The sequence below is a fragment of the Castanea sativa genome, chromosome 1 (assembly GCF_040712315.1).
Source record: "Castanea sativa cultivar Marrone di Chiusa Pesio chromosome 1, ASM4071231v1".
NCBI classification, from domain to species: Eukaryota; Viridiplantae; Streptophyta; class Magnoliopsida; order Fagales; family Fagaceae; genus Castanea; species Castanea sativa.
Window position 1 is genome coordinate 52861068 of NC_134013.1, and position 19379 is coordinate 52880446.

General features: G+C 35.4%; 1 protein-coding gene across 1 annotated transcript; it reads left to right on the top strand.

Moving 5' to 3' along the window:
• Positions 1–4725: 4725 nt before the first annotated feature.
• LOC142621719 (phenolic glucoside malonyltransferase 1-like) lies at positions 4726–6493 on the top strand. Its single transcript, XM_075795069.1, has one exon. It carries the CDS (start codon positions 4848–4850, stop codon positions 6228–6230), a length of 1383 nt encoding a protein of 460 aa, XP_075651184.1. The 5' UTR covers positions 4726–4847; the 3' UTR covers positions 6231–6493.
• The last annotated feature ends 12886 nt before the right edge of the window (positions 6494–19379 follow it).

Here is a 19379-nt window from a genome sequence, read left to right on the forward strand (position 1 = left end):
AGAACACAAACCTTAAACACAGAATTTTCTTTCCTGATTCGTGACTGCCCTCAGATCACAACCATAAATCCAACGAAATCTGCCACAAAACCATCAACTATCCACCATAAATCCAAAACAATAAACACATCCATTACCCACACAAACCCATCGAAGCAAACTACCCCACCCAAATCTAATTAAAAAAAAAACTCAGCTAGTCCAAGCACCATTCCTCTTCGATCTGAGAATGAAACCCATCACCAAACTCCAATATGTGAACGAATCCCACCACCAAACTCCGATCTATGCCATCACCGAAACCCACCACCAAACTCCAATCTCAACCACTGAAACCCACCACCAAACTTCAATCCAGCCACCAACCATTACCGATCCAGCCACCGAACAATCATGCAACCCATCACCGACCGACCCAAACTCTGATCTATGCCATCACCAAAACTCCACCACAGATGCCGATCACCACAAACCCACACCCTCCACCGCTCCGATCCACAAACCCACACCAATCTACAAACTCAGACCTCCACCATGCCGATCACCACAAACCCACACCCTCCACCACGCCGATCCACAAACTCAAACCTCCACCACGCCAATCACCACAAACCCACACCCTCCACCACGCCAATCCACAAACTCAGGCCTCCACCACGCCGATCCCCACAAACCCACGCCCTCCACCTCACCATGGCAAGTCGGCAACACCATATGCACAGAATCCCACAAAAAAAAAATTCAAAGGAAAATCCACAAAACCCGCAAGCACCGAGCAAGAGAGTTGAGACAGGAGAGTTTCAGAGAGTTGTAATATGGGATTGTGGTGTTTTGATCGGTATCGGGTGAGCTTTATTTTTTGTTTTTAATTTTTTCATTTAGTTAAAAATAATAAATTAATTTTTTTTAAAATTTAAATTCTGACATGGTAATTTTGTAATGCCAAAATAGATTTTTTTTTAATTATTATTTTACTGTGCCGTAAGTCACGTCAGTATTTTTTGTTAGTTGGGTGACGATAAGGACTTAAATGTTACACGTTAATTGGTTTAAAGACTAAAATTGATAAAAATAAAATGTATAGACTAAAATAAAAATCGGATCAAAATATAGAGACTAAAAATACATTTACACCTAAATTTTACTATTTTCTTTTATTCGGGGAATAGTTTGTGAAACCTCCCATTACCTCTAACTTTTTGTCAGGATTATGGTTGGGGTTTGTTGGAGTACAAGAACACATGGTACAATGGTAGATCAGTATTCATTGTTGTTTCTTTAGGAGACATCTTGGGTTATTTTGTCTGAGACATAGTTCGTAGGGCTCCTGGTCTTGAGCTTCCCTTGTTCTGTAGTGTTTTATGGGTCATTGTCTAGTTTGCTATTGAGTATTGTCATGAGTTAAAATTCTGATTCTGAAGAGGTTGGGGATTGGGATTGGGATTGGTGAGGAAAGAGAAAGCAATTGACAAAGGCAGTGGCTGGAATAGTAAGAAGATGAGTACGAAGAGATTTATTGTGGATAATGATGACTAGTGAAAGATGAATACCAAATCCACCGAATTGTGAGGGAGACAACTTCGTGAATAATTAAAAATTACGTAAAATGCTATATTTGTAATATTTTCACAATAATATTTTTATATTAAATTTTAAATAGTAAGTTATTATGAGGTGTTATTAGTTAGTAAAAAAATAATTTTAGTATTATATGTAAATTAGAACTAATAATAATTCATAATCTATAATTTGTTATGGAAATATTATAAAAAATGTTATAAATATAATTTAAAAAAAAAAATTAAATGTCAGCACCCACCTGGATAGTGAAAAGGATATGTACGGTACGTACTAGAGATGAAAGGTGAGAAAGGTGGTGGCATCTCATCTACAAATACATATTTTCGGGGTCCATTTCATGGCAAAGAATAAATGCGTGTATTCAGAGAGTAATACTATCTAAAAGGCTGCAAATTGACAAGAGAGTTTTTTCAGTATAACAACTTTCCATGAGTAATGCCGGTCATGTGTGACACACTTCTACTACTCGCAACATATTATATAATATAAGTTGTGTTATTTTATGTGGTACAAGTGTAGATACTACATTTTGTACCTCTTACAACTCGGGTTCTTGTTTTTCAATGATATTAAAATTCTAAGACTCTTAATTAGATAAAATTTGACTTGAAGAAAGTGTTTATAGAAAATATAATTTATTTTTAGATTAAATGAACTATTTTTGAAAAAGTGAGGCCACGGTAACCCTAGGACATGCGTACGCATACACGCGTATGCGCACGCATGCTCAAGCTCTCCGCACGCATGCTTCATGCATGTGTACACATACACGTGCATGCGTGCGCATGCTAGGGTTCTAGAAACTATGTAAGAAAAGTTTTCTACTTTTAAACTAGGTTTGGAATGGATCCCATATCATCTGGGAGCCGCCCAAAACCCTTATTTTTCAAATATATAAAACCATAAAAGGTAATTTTTCAAGAAAGATGAATTTCAATGGTAAAACACATAAGATTCACTAAAAAATAGTAAATCGAAGAGGGATTTTTTTACAAAACATATCCTCAAGTCAAGTTTTATTTGATTGGGACATTTTTTGGTCTTGATCTTTGAGTTCTGAAGTTTACTAACTTATTTTAAATTGGTTGTGACTAGATTGACTGAGGGAAATGATCAAAATCAAGCTCTAGAGAGTTTTAGTATTGAGGTAAAGTTTCTAACTTTGGCTCTTTGTTTTTCTTTTGATTTTATGTTTATATATGTGTTCTGTTTGCTTTAATATATTTGTTTAGTCTAGGTTTCCTTTGTGCTTTTATTCTGAGTATGTTAGGTTGTTAAATTCTTTGTTCTTGTGTTTTTGTTCTATAGTTTCTAGGTTTGGGTTCTTAGGGCGTATAAGCGTGCGCATACTGATTGCATGCGTATGCATAATCATAGTATGCTTATGCATACAGATGGGCTGCGTACGCATGCCCTATGTATGCACACGCATACTCTTGCCCAAAAACCCCAATTCACATTTTGTTTGTTTTTCCTTTGTTTTAGCTACATGTTAGCTTCTATTTGGTCTAGTTTTCATATCTGTATACATTTGTTTACTCTGTTTTGTTTCGCTTTTCTTTGTTTTATCTTTTTATGCTTATTAGGGTTTTGATTTGCTTAAATACCATAAACATGCATTTGGATATGATCATGCATAGATGCATAGATGATGTGATGCAGTGAGGTAAGTCATGCATAATACTATGAACATGCATTTGATTTGGTTAATGGGTATGATATGGTTGATATGCTAGGTTGAATCCCTTGATTTTGAGGTTTGAATGTTTTAACATGTTGATCTTGATTTGCCTTATAATGTTTCTACCCGAGATTTATGCTTATATGCCATGATAGATATGAATGCAAAGTTTAGGGATGATTATGTCATGTTGATTGCTTAGATGCATGTTAGTGTGTGTGTAACTTAGAATAATGTATTAAATGTGTCTTTAATGAGATTAAGACTTGGAACACAATGAGTGGATGCCTGACACCTTCCCATCCCCATACTTAAACTCCGAACACGTACATTAGTACTTTCATGAAGGACGCTATATTTATGACTCCTAGACCTAAACTAGGTGGTGACTCTATTTACACTCTCTGTCATGGTCCACTCTAAGCCAAGGTGTACTTCCCACAACAAGCAATATTCATGTCTAATCATTATAACAATTTCTTCTTCTTCTAGTAAATCTAACCACTTCCTTTACCAGGGATTTATTACTTTTTTTTCCACTATAATTTACCAAGTCATAATTGTATCAAACTTATGACATAGAAGTTTATGGTCTTTTTTTCTTTTTTTATTTCCTCTTTTGTTTGTGTATTTTTTTCCCCTCGTCTTTATGAGAATGAATGTCAAATATACTGAGTCATACGGCCCGCATCCTAACCATTCGGTCATGTGAAAATAGTTTACGCGCTTCCTGTTAATATCATATCAGAATTACAGCAGCCTAGCAGGGACCTATGAAGCACGGGTGTGAAATTCAGCAATTTTAAAAAAAGTAGAGTGGGGTGCGGCGATTAAAAAATTATTAAAAATATTTTTATTTATATTTTCTATATATTTTTTTACTATTAAAATATTCTTAAAAAACACATTAAATTAATGAAACAAAGAAAGAAGAAGACAAGGAACACAAAAAATATATATATATATAAAAGAAGTAACAAATATTCCGAATAAAATTGATTCAAGGCTGATTTCTTTCGGATCAAGCTACTGGCTGCCCCAACGAAGGCTCTTTTGAATAAAAAGAATGTAGTTTACAATTGAAATGAATTTTTCAAGGCCCTTCTGTTCTCGTAACCTTTGTCTATGACAGCCTCACAGCTGACAAATCAAGACCCTAATCATGCTCCTGTGTATAAAGTTATATAATAAAATGAAAATTCTTAACTCTTTTTTTATTTATTATTTTTTACAAAAAGATAAAATCCTAAACATAAAGCAACACTTTTTGTTTTTCCTGCCCTTCACGTGTGCCTAACGACCTTACTGTCTTCCATTCCTTCACTTCACGCCACGTGTCCTACACTCTCTCACCTAATCATGCCACGTATCACCAATATCAGATCATTCAATGAGAATCTGCCACGTACCCATCTCAACCACAACGTGTCACATCAGGGTAAGGAAATTCTCACAATGAATAGAAACGCAGTATAAGGAAAAAGTATGCCCATCATTATTTGATTACTTGTGAAAAGCTTATCTAGGAAGTAAGAAAGGTTTCAAGTTAAGCAACAAAAGAGATTCTTCTGGGTTTCTCTCTCTAATGGCGACTCATAACTCATTGAAAATAGTTGAGGTTTACCGAGTGGCTCCTTTACCAAACTCACAAGATACAACCACCCCAAAGTCTCTCCCTCTCACCTTCTTTGACATACTCTGGCTTAGGTTGGCACCGGTCCAGCGAGTTTTCTTTTATGAAACCTCTGTTTCTATCACAACCTTCTTGGACTCCATTCTTCCAAAACTCAAGCACTCACTCTCCCTCACACTCCAACACTTCCTCCCTCTTGCCGGTACCCTCGTTTGGCCTCCAGAATCTAAACCCATCATCAATTACAAAGAGGGCGATGCAGTTTCATTCACTGTAGCTGAGTCCAATGCTAACTTCTACAATCTCTCAGGCAACAACTTTGTTCAAGCTGTGGAATACCATCCTCTTGTACCCGACTTGGCAACATTCCATGAACGTGCCAAAGTGTTAGCATTGCAAGTCACGATGTTCCCAAACTACGGGCTTTGCATTGGAATTACAGCACACCATGCTGTTCTTGATGGCCAAAGCTCAACCATGTTTATGAAATCATGGGCTCACTTGTGCAAACTTGGAGGAAATGCTTTGTCCTCGGTACCGGAGCTAACACCAAGCTTTGACAGAATGGTTATTAAGGACCCGGCTGGGCTAGAGGCAAACTTCTTGAATCAGTGGTTGAACCATGATGGACCACACAACAAGAGCTTAAAGGTGTGGGAGCTAACAACTCCACCAGATCTGGTACGAGGTACGTTTGAGTTGACTTGTACAAAATTAGAAAAGCTCAGGCAGTTGATAAAATGCAAATTGGAAGAGAACAATAATCAAGAACAAGCACTTCGCTTATCAAGGTTAACACTAACATTTGCCTACACATGGGTTTGCCTAGTTAAGGCAGAAGGACTAAGAGACACCAATTTACTTCTTTGTATTAATGCAGACGCGAGGCCTCGGTTAGAGCCTCCTATGCCTGCGAGTTATTTTGGAAACTGCGTTTCTGGTCATCTTGCAGTTGCAGACAGAAATGACTTGTTGGGAGAAAAGGGGTTGGCTGTGGCAATAAAAGCTATAATCGAAGCTATAGGAAGTTTGGATTATGGGGTACTAATAAGTGATACTGAAAATTGCCTGTCACATCTGCTCACTCTAAAGGAAGGCCAAGTGGCTCAAAGAATTGCTGGAATTGCCGGGTCACCTCGATTTGAGCTTTACAGTACTGACTTTGGATGGGGAAAGCCAACAAAGGTAGAGATGATTTCTATCGATAAAACAGGAGCTATAAGTGTTTCAGAAAGTAGAGATGATGCTGGAGGAATTCAAATTGGATTGGTTTTAAAGAAACATGAAATGGAAGTGTTTGCATCAGTATTTGCCAAAGGTCTTGAAGTCCTGTAAAGTTACGAGTAACTGGAAAGATTATGCATCTTACAGAGACGAGATAATTAGCAAAGTGCGCATATGATTGGGAAATTATAGTATCTTCGTTCTTGATTCAGCCAAAAAATAAAAGTATCTTGGTTTTTGTGAGTGGTTATGGTACTGTAATTATTTGTGTGTTTAAGTAGGTAACGTATTTACGCCTTTTCACCTCCATGCCATTTGGCTAAGATAGGGCATCCATTTCTCGTAAATAAATGCTCTCTTTGTTTTGAACATAATCTAGTCAAGGACCCTGTGAAAGTTTTTTTTGGGTGAAATTTGATGTTAATTATGGTTGTAACAATAAGTACTAGTTGGTACCTCATGATATTAAAAATATGAGGCATCTCACATTCAAATCCTCTCTTCATCATAACTATTGAAGTATCAAAAAAAAAAAGAAAAAAAAAAAGATGATAATTAATTTATATAAATAAAAATCTAAATGAGTTTGGAATTCTTTCTCCCACCTTCAAGAAGGCTACCCAAATATTGGAAGGATACAAATCAAACTCAATTGAAATCCCTAAATTATTTATCTAAAAAAACTATTATTAGTATGGTTTTTTTTTTATAGGAAATATGTTAATAACACCTAAAAACAAAAATTAAATTATTAATTCTACATCTAAAAGTAAAAATAATAATAATAAGTGTAATTAAGAAAATTAAATAAATATTATTAAATTTTTCTCTGAGAACAAGATAAGAAATTTAATTGATGAACGAAATCATTTTAGAAAACATCTTCCAAATCTAGTGATAGTTCTTCCCACCACACATGACAAATCAAGATTAGCAGTTAGAACTACTCTTCTATATAGTAAGAGCTTGAGCAAGCTAACCACCTTCCCTTAAAAAATAATAATAATAATAAAGAAAGCATAAAATGTTGAATCTCCACAATCATGTGATCATACATAGAAAAATATCAGAAAAATCTCACGTATAAAATGATTAAATTATGAATGGTGGATCATTATTCTTACCTATAAAATGATAAATTGTGAGACACGTAATCCTTTTTTTTTAAATATTTCCACGAATAACGGATCACTTCTATTACTTATTAAGCCATTAAGTTGGAAAGTTGGTAGCTAGGAAGAAACTTCATGATCTTTGTTTTTAACTAAATAAAGAAATACTGATCGATTCATCGTTGTGCCAAGAGCCAAACGTCTTCAACTTGTGCAAAAGAAATAAGCCAATAGCAAAAGTATTTTTAAAGACTGATTTGAAAAATTGAGGAGTAGGGTCGAAAGAATCTATCAAATCTTTGACAAATAGCTTTTATTTTGTGGAGTTTCTTTTTCTCTTTCTCTTAGTTGCAGTTGGAGATGCCAAAAATTCCCAACCTTGTCGCATCAATCCTATCTCTCTCTCTCTCTCACACACACACACACACACACAAAATCTATGTTTTTGTTTGGATTTGGCGTCTACATTTTTGGCTTTTTTTTTATTTTATTTTTTAAGTCTAGCGCCTGTTGCACTGTTCATGGGTCATGAACAGTGCAATCAGGTATATGAACAGTAACCAAAACTCAAACAGTAAGGTTATGTTTGGTAATAGTTTTTGTTTTTTATTTTCAAAAACTTGTTTTTGGGAATATAAAGAAAAAACAATTTTCTTATATTTTTGAAATAAAAAACATGTTTGGTTAGTTGAAATTAAAAAAAAAAAAAGGTTTTTTGAAAAAAAAAATACTAAAATATCTTGTTACTAGGATTTAAACTTTAATGCTAACTCATTAAATGAGACAGATTAATTATATTAAATGCGTATTTTCATTGACTTTTGAAATTAGAAATTGAAAACAGCATTTTGCATGTTTTCAGTTTCCTTCACAAAATGAGTTTTGAGAACAGTTTTTATTTTCAGTCCATTTTGGGTTGCCAAACAAATTTTTTAGTTTCAAAAATAGAAATTTTTTTTTTGAAAATAGAAAATAAAGAGAAAAAACAATTACCAAAAATGTCCTAACTTTTTTATTGTTTTCAGTTTTCAGTAAAATAAGCGGTATCTAAACGTATACTATAATTGCATGTTTTGCGTGCGAGTGGATCTATCCGATATATCACTATACCTTCTTGACTCACACGTATATTTGGTTTCAAATATTAAAAAAAAAAAAGTATATTTGGTTTCAAATATGTATAAAGCTTTATGATATGTACGGTACATGAAAGGTGAGAAAGGTGGTGGCATTTCATCTACAAATACATATTTTCAGGGTCCATTTCATGTGACAAAATAAATGTCTATATTCAGAGAGTAATAGTATCTAAAAGACTGCAAATTGACAAGAGTTTTTTCAGTATAACAATTTCCCAAGAGTAATGCCAGTCCATGTGGGACACACTTCTATTGCTCGCAACACATCATATAGTATAAGTTGTGTTATTTTACGTGGTATAAGTGTAGATACCGTATTTTATACTCCTTACGATTTAGGCTCCCGTTCCCTAATAAAATTAGAATTCTAAAGCTTAAGATTAATTTAGGGCTCAATCAGATAAAATTTAACTTAAAGAAAGTGTTTATGAAAAATATAACTTATTTTTAGATTAAATAAACTATTTTTGAAAAATTGAGACCACAGAAGCCCTAGGACAAGCGTACACGTATGCGCACGTATGCTCAAGCTCTATGTACGCATGCTACATGCATGCATATGCATACATGTGCATACGTGCGCATGCTAGGGTTCCAAAAATTATATAAGAAAAGTTTTCTATGCCTGCGAGTTATTTTGGAAACTGCCTTACTGGTCATCTTGCAGTTGCAGACAGAAATGACTTGTTGGGAGAAGTTGGCTGTGGCAATAAAAGCTATAACCGAAGCTATAAGAAGTTTGGATTATGGGGTACTAAGTGATGCTGAAAACTGGCTGTCACATCTGCTCACTATAAAGAAAGGCCAAGTGGCTCAAAGAATTGCTGGAATTGCCGGGTCACCTCGATTGGAGCTTTACAATACCGACTTAGGATGGGGAAATCCAACAAAGGTAGAGATGATATCTATAGATAAAACAGGAGCTAAGTATCTTTGTTCTTGTGAGTGGTTATGGTACTGTAATTATTTGTGTGTTTAAGTAGGTATCGTATTTACGCCTTTTCACCTCCATGCCATTTGGCTAAGAAAGGGCATCCATTTCTGGTAAATAAATGCACTCTTTGTTTTGAACATAATCTAGTCAAGGACCCTGTGAAAGTTTTGTTTTATTTTTGTTTTTCTTTTTGGGTGAAATTTGATGTTAATTATGGTGGTAACAATAAGTACAAGTTGGCACGTCATGATATTTAAAAAATGAGGCATCTTACATTCAAATCCTCTCTTCATCATAACTATCAAATTATCAAAAAACAAAAAAAAAAAAAAGGGGATGATAATTAGTTTATATAAATAAAAATCTAAATGAGTTAGGAATTCTTTCTCCCACCTTCAAGAAGCCTACCAAAATATTGGAAGGATACAAATCAAACTCAATTGAAATCCCTAAATTATTTATCTAAAAAAATTATTATTAGTATGGTTTTTTTTTTTTATAATAACACCTAAAAACAAAAATTAAATTATTAATTCTACATCTAAAAGGAAAAATAATAATAAAAAGTATAATTAAGAAAATTAAATAAATATGTTTTTTTTTAGAACAAGATAAGAAAGTTAATTGTTGAATGGAATTATTTTAGAAAACATCTTCCAAATCTAGTGGTAGTTCTTCCCGCCACACATGACACGTCAAGATTAGCAGTTAAAACCATGGTTTTAAAAACCGAATCCGAGACAAAACCGTTTTTTCCTCCAATTTTTGGTTTTGACTAGTTCAACCCTAGTTTTGGGCTTTTTATCGAACCGGACTGGCCTCTGATTCTCAGTTCAACCGGTCGGACCGGCGAGTCCGGTCCAATTTTTAAAACATAGGTTAGAACTACTCTTTTAGTAAGAGCTTGAGCAAGCTAACCACCTTCCCTTCTAAAAAAAAAAAAAAAAATTTAAAGAATGCATAAAATGTTGAATCTCCACAATAATCTGACCATACATAGAAAAATATCAGAAAAATCTCACTTATAATTATATGATTAAATTATGAATGGTGGATAATTATTCTTACCTATAATATGATAAAATTGTGAGACACGTGATCCTTTTTTTAAAAAATTTTCCACGAATAATGGATCACTATTTTATATTAAGTCATTAAGTTGGAAAGTTTGTAGCTAAGAAGAAACTTCATGATCTTTTTTTTAACTAAATAAAGAAATACTGATTCATCATTGTGCCAAGAGCCAACGTCTTCAACTCGTGCAAAAGAAGTAAGCAAATAGCAAAAGTATTTTTAAAGATTGATTTGGAAAATTGAGGAGTAGGGTCGAAAGAATCTATCAAATCTTTGACAAATACCAATGCTTTTATTTTGTGGAGTTTCTTTTTCTCTTTCTCATAGTTGCAGTTGGAGATGCCAAAATTTCCAACCTTGTCGCATCAGTCCTATCTCACACAAAAATAAAAATAAAAAATTCTATAACTACCCTCTTGCATGTTTTGCGTGCGAGTGGATCTATCCGATATATCACTATACCTTCTTGACTCGCATGTATATTTGGTTTCAAATATTAAAAAAAAAAAAAAAAAACAAAAAATTGTATATTTAGTTTCAAATATGTATAAAGCTTTATGCTCCAACCACGGGTAAAAAGATTACACACGTTTGTTATATGCATTGCATATAACTCACTTAGTTGATTGAGTTAAATGAATCATGTGCAATATCATTTTTTTAAAGGTGGTTATTAGAGCCCAAAACTCTAAATATGTTTTGAGCCAAACTTTGTTCATATATGTCGTTTAGGTTCTTCTTTCCTCTTATATATTATCTTCTTTTATTTGTTGCATTGTGGTGTTGCTAAAATGCCTTGAGGGTTTGGACTTGGTTAAAAGTCAACCAAGATGTAGAATGGTGCCATAGAAGTTGGATAGGTAAAACATTAGGCTCCTTTGAGATATATATAGATGGATAATGTTATAGACATAATATTTGATACAACTGTTAGGTTGACAAGTTATTTTTTGAAAAATATAATTTAAGATCCTTGTGTTAAATCTTGCAAAAATAACTAAGTAATGAATCACAACAATTCAAAACATTAACCTCTTAATTGATTTATTATACCTCAATTTTTGCAATATAACAAATCAATAAAACAATAAAAAAATGTGATGCTGTGATTTGGTTACAAAGCTGAAAATTAAATAAAATCTCCTCCAATGTACAAAACTATTATGTTTTCACAACAGTCCCATATAAAATTCACTAAATAAGGAATAGTTACAAAATAGAAAAAGACACCCAAAAAAAAAAAAAAACCCTTTGTAACCTATATTAGGATTTTTTGTGTTAGTTAATTCTACGACAAATTTTCTTGTACTTTTAGGATTAAATTTATATTGCAACATTGGGTAATGAAAGCTATTATAGAAGTTTCAAGGTACTATGAGTATAGGTTAAAAGTTTTTAAAATCTTTCTTTCCTCCTATTTCAAATCCAATGTGTTTCCAGTTTGTGATTTCTGAAGGGGGGCGCTTTAAATGTAATTCGTCCACAAACTTGAGGCAATCTACTCGAACGCGTGGTTGAACAAGAGAAGAATAATCAAGAACAAGCAGTTCACTTTATCAAGGTTAACATCACTACAAAAAACGCTATCTATAGTGGCGTTTTTTTAGTGGTGTTCATAAAAAAAGCCCACTATAGGTACCGTATAGTGGCCTTTTCTAAAAAAAGCTATTATTGGCTTATCTACAGTGACATATTAAGGACTCTAGAGTGATGGTTTAAAATATAGGGCCTATACCGGCGTTTTGAAAACGCCACTATAGGTCCATGGATCTTCCAAGGACCTATAGCAATGTTTTAAAACGCCACAATAGACCCAATTTTATTTAAATAAATAAATTCCGAAGCTGAAAAAAATTATTGTTATTAATAAATTGAGGACTTGTGGTGCCATTTCTAAATGCCACTATAAGTCCTTTTAAAAAAAAATTCCCAACTAAAAAATAAAAATAATAAAAAATAACCTATAGTGGCGTTTATAAACACTGCTATAAATCCTTAAAAAATAAAAATAAAAATAAAAATAAAAATAAAATAAAATAAAAAACCCAACCAATTTTATTTTTTTTTTTTTAAATGACCTATAGTGGTGTTTATAAAAGCCACAATACGTTCTAGGTCTTACAAGGGCCTATAGTGGTGTTCATAAATGCAACTACAGGTCCTGGGTCTTACAAGGGTCTGTAGTGGCATTTATAAACGCCACTATAGATCCTTTTAAAAAAAAATTAAAATGACCGCATTTTAATAAATTCTTTAAAAAATAATAATAAAAAAAGCCCGACTAGAAAAAAAAAATTTTAATTAAAAAAAAAAGACCTATAGTGGCGTTTATAAATAAAGGATTTTGTGCCTAAATAAGGGATTTTGTGTTCCAACTTTCAAGTTTCAATCCATTAAATAGGTTGAAACTTTCTCAACAAAAAAAAAAAAAAATCCATTTAATTAATTTATCAAATATTTAATTCAGAGTTTCAATTAAAGGTTTATCTTCCCAATTTGGTCAGATTTAATCGAAGTGAGGAGATAAAAACAAAACATGGGTTTATAGGTATTAGATTCTTATACCTCTTGAGCAAATTGAAGTGAAACTCGTTTGATCAAGTTTCTATATAACATTAACTAAATTATTTCCATGAAATAATTTTAGTTACCCCGCTATAAGAGAAATACATGGGCCATGATCCATATTACGTAATTGGTGTTGTGGAGGTAAATGTCACAACTGTGGTTCCTAATAATTATTTATTTTTCACTGATCCTACCCATGAGGCAATACATGGATGTAACCCTTCTGGTGCTATTGAATACATAGGACATGGCATCTTTAATATACATGTATTTGTGACATTTTCCTATTCCTTAATTTTCTTATATGGTTTGGGTAATCATTTTCATATATTTAAATACCACGTTTTCTCTTTGTTTCGTCGTAATTTTTATGTTGAGATCTATTGAATTTATTGGCTTGCTAGCCACCCTTGTTGATATATTCTTTTCTTTTTTTTTTCTTGTTAAGTACGTTAATTTGAAATTTTATTTGGTATTTAGCTCATTACTTGTTGTTCCAATATTTTTCACATTAACAGCCTAGATTTATAGTGGTAAAAGGTTGTTGGGAGATGATTGCTTTGCTATAGGTGGACAACTATTGTCATTTTGAGCAATCATAATTTTAAATTTTGAATTAAAAAATGGTTTCGTATATATACAATATAATTTTTTTTGAGTTTTAGTGGAATCCACATATTTGATAGTCACAAGAACTCTCTCCCATTTTTTCTGATTTGTTTAAACTGGTTTTCAACCTTTACCATGAAGACTCCCTTGGGTGACCCAAGCCAACCAACCAATTGGTTCGTCCGAAGAGCCCAATGGGACTAGCTTCATCACATTGACCTCTAGAGATGTGAAACAATTTGAGGGGAGGAGGGTTTGAACCCTGGTTATCCTTATAAGGGAGTCTAGGAAATGCCACTAAAGTAAAGAATCTTGACTATGTCGACATTATTCCACAAAAGAGAATTATCATACTAAAATTAAGATGTGAACAATGAAAATACTAGAGTTACAATTTTTTACAAAATACTGATGTGGTGAGTAGTTATCAATAAGTGAAAAATTAATATTAGTAATGAGTCCAAATAAGAATCAGTCATTTGCAAAAATGTTATAAAATAGGGTATGGACCTGACATTACTCAACAAACAAATACAATAATATATTTAAGGTATACTAGCAAACTCAATCATCTTCTACGCAAAAAGATTAGTATCACCATGACTCAGATCAAAAGTTACATTTTATTTGTTTGCATAAACTCAATGCACTTTAATTTAATTGTATTACCTTGCTATGAGATATCAAAAACAATAATTTGATTCCTCTGTCTCACTATGGTCGATTGTGATTGCGAGTGAAAAACAATATCGTGTACACAGCATAAGGTTGTTTAAATATTATAAATCCATTTTATATAAAATGACTTTGTTATTAATATATATAAAAGCCAAACCAGAAAATATAATAAAAAATAAAAATTATTAAGGACCTATAGCATCACTTCTCAACCACCGCAATAGGTCCTGACCTGAGTTGAGCCTATAGTGGCGCTTGGAACTGCCGCAATAGGTCTGACCCAATAGGTCCTGGTCTATAGTAGCATTTGGAAACACCACTATAGGTCCAGCACCAAAAATAAATAAATAAATAAGGTACCTATAGCAGTGTTTGGAAACGCCACTATAGCTTCAGCCAATTTTTTGTTTTTGAGAGACCTATAGTGGTGTTTTCCAAACGCCACCATAGGTCCAACCAAAAACAAATGAGAGACCTATAGTGGCATATTTCAAACGCCACCATAGGTTCAACCTAAAAAAAAAAAGATAATTCAAATAGTGGCATATGCCCTGAATAATAATAATAATAATAATTGTGGTGCCCTGACCCCCTAGTACTTCCCTTAGGGATGATGAATTTGGGCTCCCAATTTATTTGTTGGTGGGTATCCTTGCACTCCTACTAGACGTTACCTCAAACATTGCCTTGATAGCCCAATCCCCTCACCTCTGTGGTCCTAAGCCTAGTTTAAACCTACCCTCTGATTTTCCTTTTCACTTAAAGTATCATTACCTCCTTCAACTCTCTCTCTCTCTCTCTCTATTTGCCTACCCTTTCTCCATTCGTCTTATCTTCTCTTTTATAATCTCCCCTTAATGGGGGTCCAAAATATTACTTTTGCATCAGTTCCCACCCAATTCCACTTCTGCTTAGAATCCTGAGGAAAGTGATTCCTTCTAAGAATTTTCTTAAAACTTGTTCCAGATACCAAATAGCGTTTGGTAGCGAACTTCCCAAACACACTAACTGTGCTCGGGAGCTGACCTGAGTTTGATCGTCCCCTTAGCCTCCCCCTAGCTTGTTAGTCAGTATTGGACCTAACCTGACCCAGACACAATAGGTTTACCCCGAATGCCAGCCTTACACCTTTGCACATTTGTCATTGGATTAGACCTATCCCTATAGTGTCGAACCAGTTTCAGTGACCTGGGACATTCTTCGTCATCTGGGCCCAAGTCCCTACAATGGCCCCCCACGATCCCATTTTCATGAAGTGGAGATGGGATCGAGGTTCTTCTGCTCGGCAGTCGGCTAGGTTTTTCAAAATGACGGTTATATCTTAAGAAGATCAATTGTCAATCAATTAATGCAGCAGACATGATAGCTCACTCTTTATGCGTACGTGGCCGCATCTATTACATCGGACGATCAAGATGATCTGACGCTTCGATTATTGAGGCACATGTGAAAAGAAGTAACTACAGGTATTAATTAACTTCTTGCAGTTGCATTAAATGGTGTTTTCCCTATAAATATAGTCATGGTGCTTGTCATAACCTCCTTTATTTTCTTTTAAGTTCAGAGTCTTAGTACTTTCTTCTTCCTAAGCCCCTAAATTTCTCCCGAGACCATGTATGCTATCATGAAGTTAATCAATAAGTTCTTCTTCCTCCTACCTCTTTCATTCATGTTCTTCCTTAGTTGTCTTAGTAGGAAAAATGGGTTTCTCACATCTTTTAAACACTAATGCTGACGTAGAAACCATTAAAGCTAGGTTTAACATTCCTCATGACGTAAATATATCATACTATCATAAGGGAGATATAGAGGACCAAAGATTGCCCCAAGTAGTCTTCTTTCCCCTAATGTCCATACTAGAGGGTGGGGTTAGGTTTCCAGTAGATCCCCTTTTACTTGGGACTCTTAGTTTTTATGGACTTAGCCCCGACCAATGTTTTCCCAATTCTTACAAGGTAGTAAATTGTGTGGGGCGTCTTAATCGACTATACGGCCTAAACCTTACACACCACGACATTAATTTCTTATACAGCATCCAGGATAGTCTAAAGAACGGGTATTACCTTCAGACCCGAAACACCATGGTTAGATTGATATCATGCCTCCCTAAGTCCAATAGGAATTCCACGGGGGAGTTTGTGAGAGTGAGCGAAAATTTGCTCAATGGCAAACTCACCTGCCTGACCTCTCCTTGACAGATAGGTCGGTATCTTCCTTCTCGGGTCTTTAGTATAATCCTAAAGTATAGATTTTAGCTTTAACTTTCCTTCTCCATTTTATATTTCCCATGTTTGTTTTGCTGTTGTTGGTTGTGTGTTTTTTTTTAACATTATTTCCTTTTTCTCAATGCAGGTTCCAAAAGGTTTTAGCCCGACTTAAACATTATACAGGTTTGGGACCTCAACTTCGTCCTGCGCTTAGAGATTTTCGTGCACTACGACGGTTAACTTAGAGCATTGCACCTAATTCTCAGTTGCGTGCCCGCGTATGCTAGCTACCAGGACTCATCAAGTGCTCTAATGGTCGGCAATCCTCTTCTCTTTTACTTGGACGTTAGGCTGGCGAGATTTTTGGCAAATGGTCATACAAGCGGCGAAGCTCGGCACTAGGGACCTCGAAGAGTAAGGGAGGGTTCACTCGAGCCAATCTGTGACAGTTAGGCGAACACAGTTTTTCACGGCCGAGCCGTACATATACTAGTCGAAGCTCCCATGTCCCTTCATCTGGATCCAGCACCCCTCTCACCAAACGACTCCCCAATCCAGTCTCAGGTACTGCAGCGACTCAGACGCTCAAGAAGGCTCCGGTAGAAACAATGCATGTTGATTAGTCGATAATCATTGGGTCCAATGTGGCCTCCACCTCCAAGCCCCCATCCTCGGGATGGGAATGTACTTTCATGCTGGGTGAAAAGGTCCTGCCTACTGACTCCTCTATTTGAACTTGGAGGAGCAGCTTGCAAGGGCAAGTTTCTGATTCCCTCGGGTAGACCCTACTGTTACCTGCAGACATGGATCGGGTTGCCGAGATAAGGACCTAGTCCTCAAGCTGAAATGGTACAACATAGCTGTGAGTTCCCTCCATTTTTATCCTTTTTTGTTCTTTTCTATTTTTTTTATAAGTGTTAATTCTCGGTTGATACTGATTCTTTGATCACTTTTGCTATTGTTCTAGGCCCCAACTGACCCATGTTGTGGAGGGTTGGTTGAAGGGTGTCATGGAGGAAGCTGACAAGGAGAAGGCCTTGTAGTAGGTAGCCGATGCCACTTTAAATGAAAGGGTTCTCGAGCTAGCCATAATAGATCAAAGGGTAACTACTATCGAAAGGGCCTGAGAACTGGCTGAGCAAAAAGCGAAGGACCTGCAGGGTAAGCTTATGGAGGCTAAGATCACACTTGCTAAGGCCACAAGCATTGTTTCTGCTTGTAACAAGGAGCTGGCCGACCTGAAGGAGATAGTGAAAACATGCGAGCAGGTTTTCTACAATATGGGGTTCAAGAACATCAAGAATTCGATGGGTGCGGTCGTCTTCCAAGCTCGGCGGTTCGGGTTTTCGGAAGGTTGGATGACTTTTGTGAATGCTATCGGTCTCCCCGAATCCTTTGCGTCCAAGGATACAAATCAGAAACCCTTGCCAAACGATCCGCTCGTAAAGGCCACAATCCAGGAGTAACTCGATGATGTTGGTGATGAAATGGTGTAAAGCAGTCCTGGCATGGCGAAGTTGGCCTAGCAAATAGACTCTCATGTGATGGTGATTGATGAGGATAATCTAGCAACCACCGTTGCTACCAAGGGACAGGGCACCCCTTCAGCAGGCTAGGGGCCCACCCCACCAACTGCCAGTGAAGCCTTCTCAACCAACCTCGCCGTGACCCATGGCCCGACTGCCTGATTCTGCTAACCTGCTTATTGTCTTTTATTTTGTTTTTTTCTCTCCTCTTTTTTTTTTTATTATATATTTTCATTTAGGTGACTAGACTCTATGTATTCAATTATGTGGAACCTTTTTCATGTATTGAACACTATTTGATTCGCTACATGTAGAGATTGAATTCCCTCGATCAAATTCCTTATTTAATGTTTCATTTCATTCCTTGATTATGTTTATTTTATTTTATTTTTCAAACTATTAAAATATTATGAATAGTATGTGATTTACGTAGCTGAACCCTTGTATATGAATAACTTACTGTCTTTGAATGAAATTGTGCCATTGAATTTCACAAATTATTCTAAGTATATACAATCAATGACCTGAACATGATATTACCGACCTCTCTGACTAAGACGTTGGTTTATCGTGTCCTTCCATTGCTGTTATAAAATTATGTGAGTAGTTGTCGTCAATACGAGGGAAACTCCCCAAACAAAAAGACTTCTATTTTAATTTCTACAGCCAAGGTCCTTCTACTAGTCTAACCTCGGTCAAGGTTGGATCCTTTGTTTTGAGGCCGAAAATCTGGTAAGATTCCCATTTAATCGGTGATCAAGGTCCGACCAAAAATAGGTTTTTGTCCTTAGGAATTGTTCATTATGGTTTCCACCTAGTTGGTGACCAGGATCAAGTCAATGCTAGGCTTTTGTCCTTAGATGCGATTAATTAAGGTTTCCTCCTAGTCAATGACCGGGGTCAGGCCGAGGCTAGGTTTCTATCCTTAGAAGAAATTTATTACGGTTTTCACCTAGTCGATGATCGTGGTCAGGCTGAGGCTAGGTTTCTATCCTTAGAAGAAATTTATTAAGGTTTTCACTTAGTCGGTAACCGGGGTTAGGCCGAGGCTAGGTTTATGTCCTTAGAAATAATTATTAAGGTTTGGGAGTAATATGATGCAAAACAATTGAATCCATTCTGCATTTTTCGTTCGAACCTATTTACAACATTGAGCACATCTTACAATAATTATATCACACATAAGGGTGATACTTCTCTAGAGTGCACACATTCCATGGTCGGGGTAAGGATCTTTCTTCCATATCCTCCAGATAGTAAGCCCCTGTTCCAGCCATGTCTATTACTTGGTAGGGCCCCTCCCAATTTGGGGCGAGCTTTCTTGCATTCTAGTCCCTCATACTTCCCATTACATTTTGCAAAACAAGGTCTCCCACCACGAACTTTCTGGGTTTTACATTCCTATTGTACCTC

What these genes read in the sequence shown, in the direction of transcription:
- LOC142621719 (XM_075795069.1), top strand. Translation starts at nt 4,848, where the DNA reads ATGGCGACTCATAACTCATTGAAAATAGTTGAGGTTTACCGAGTGGCT.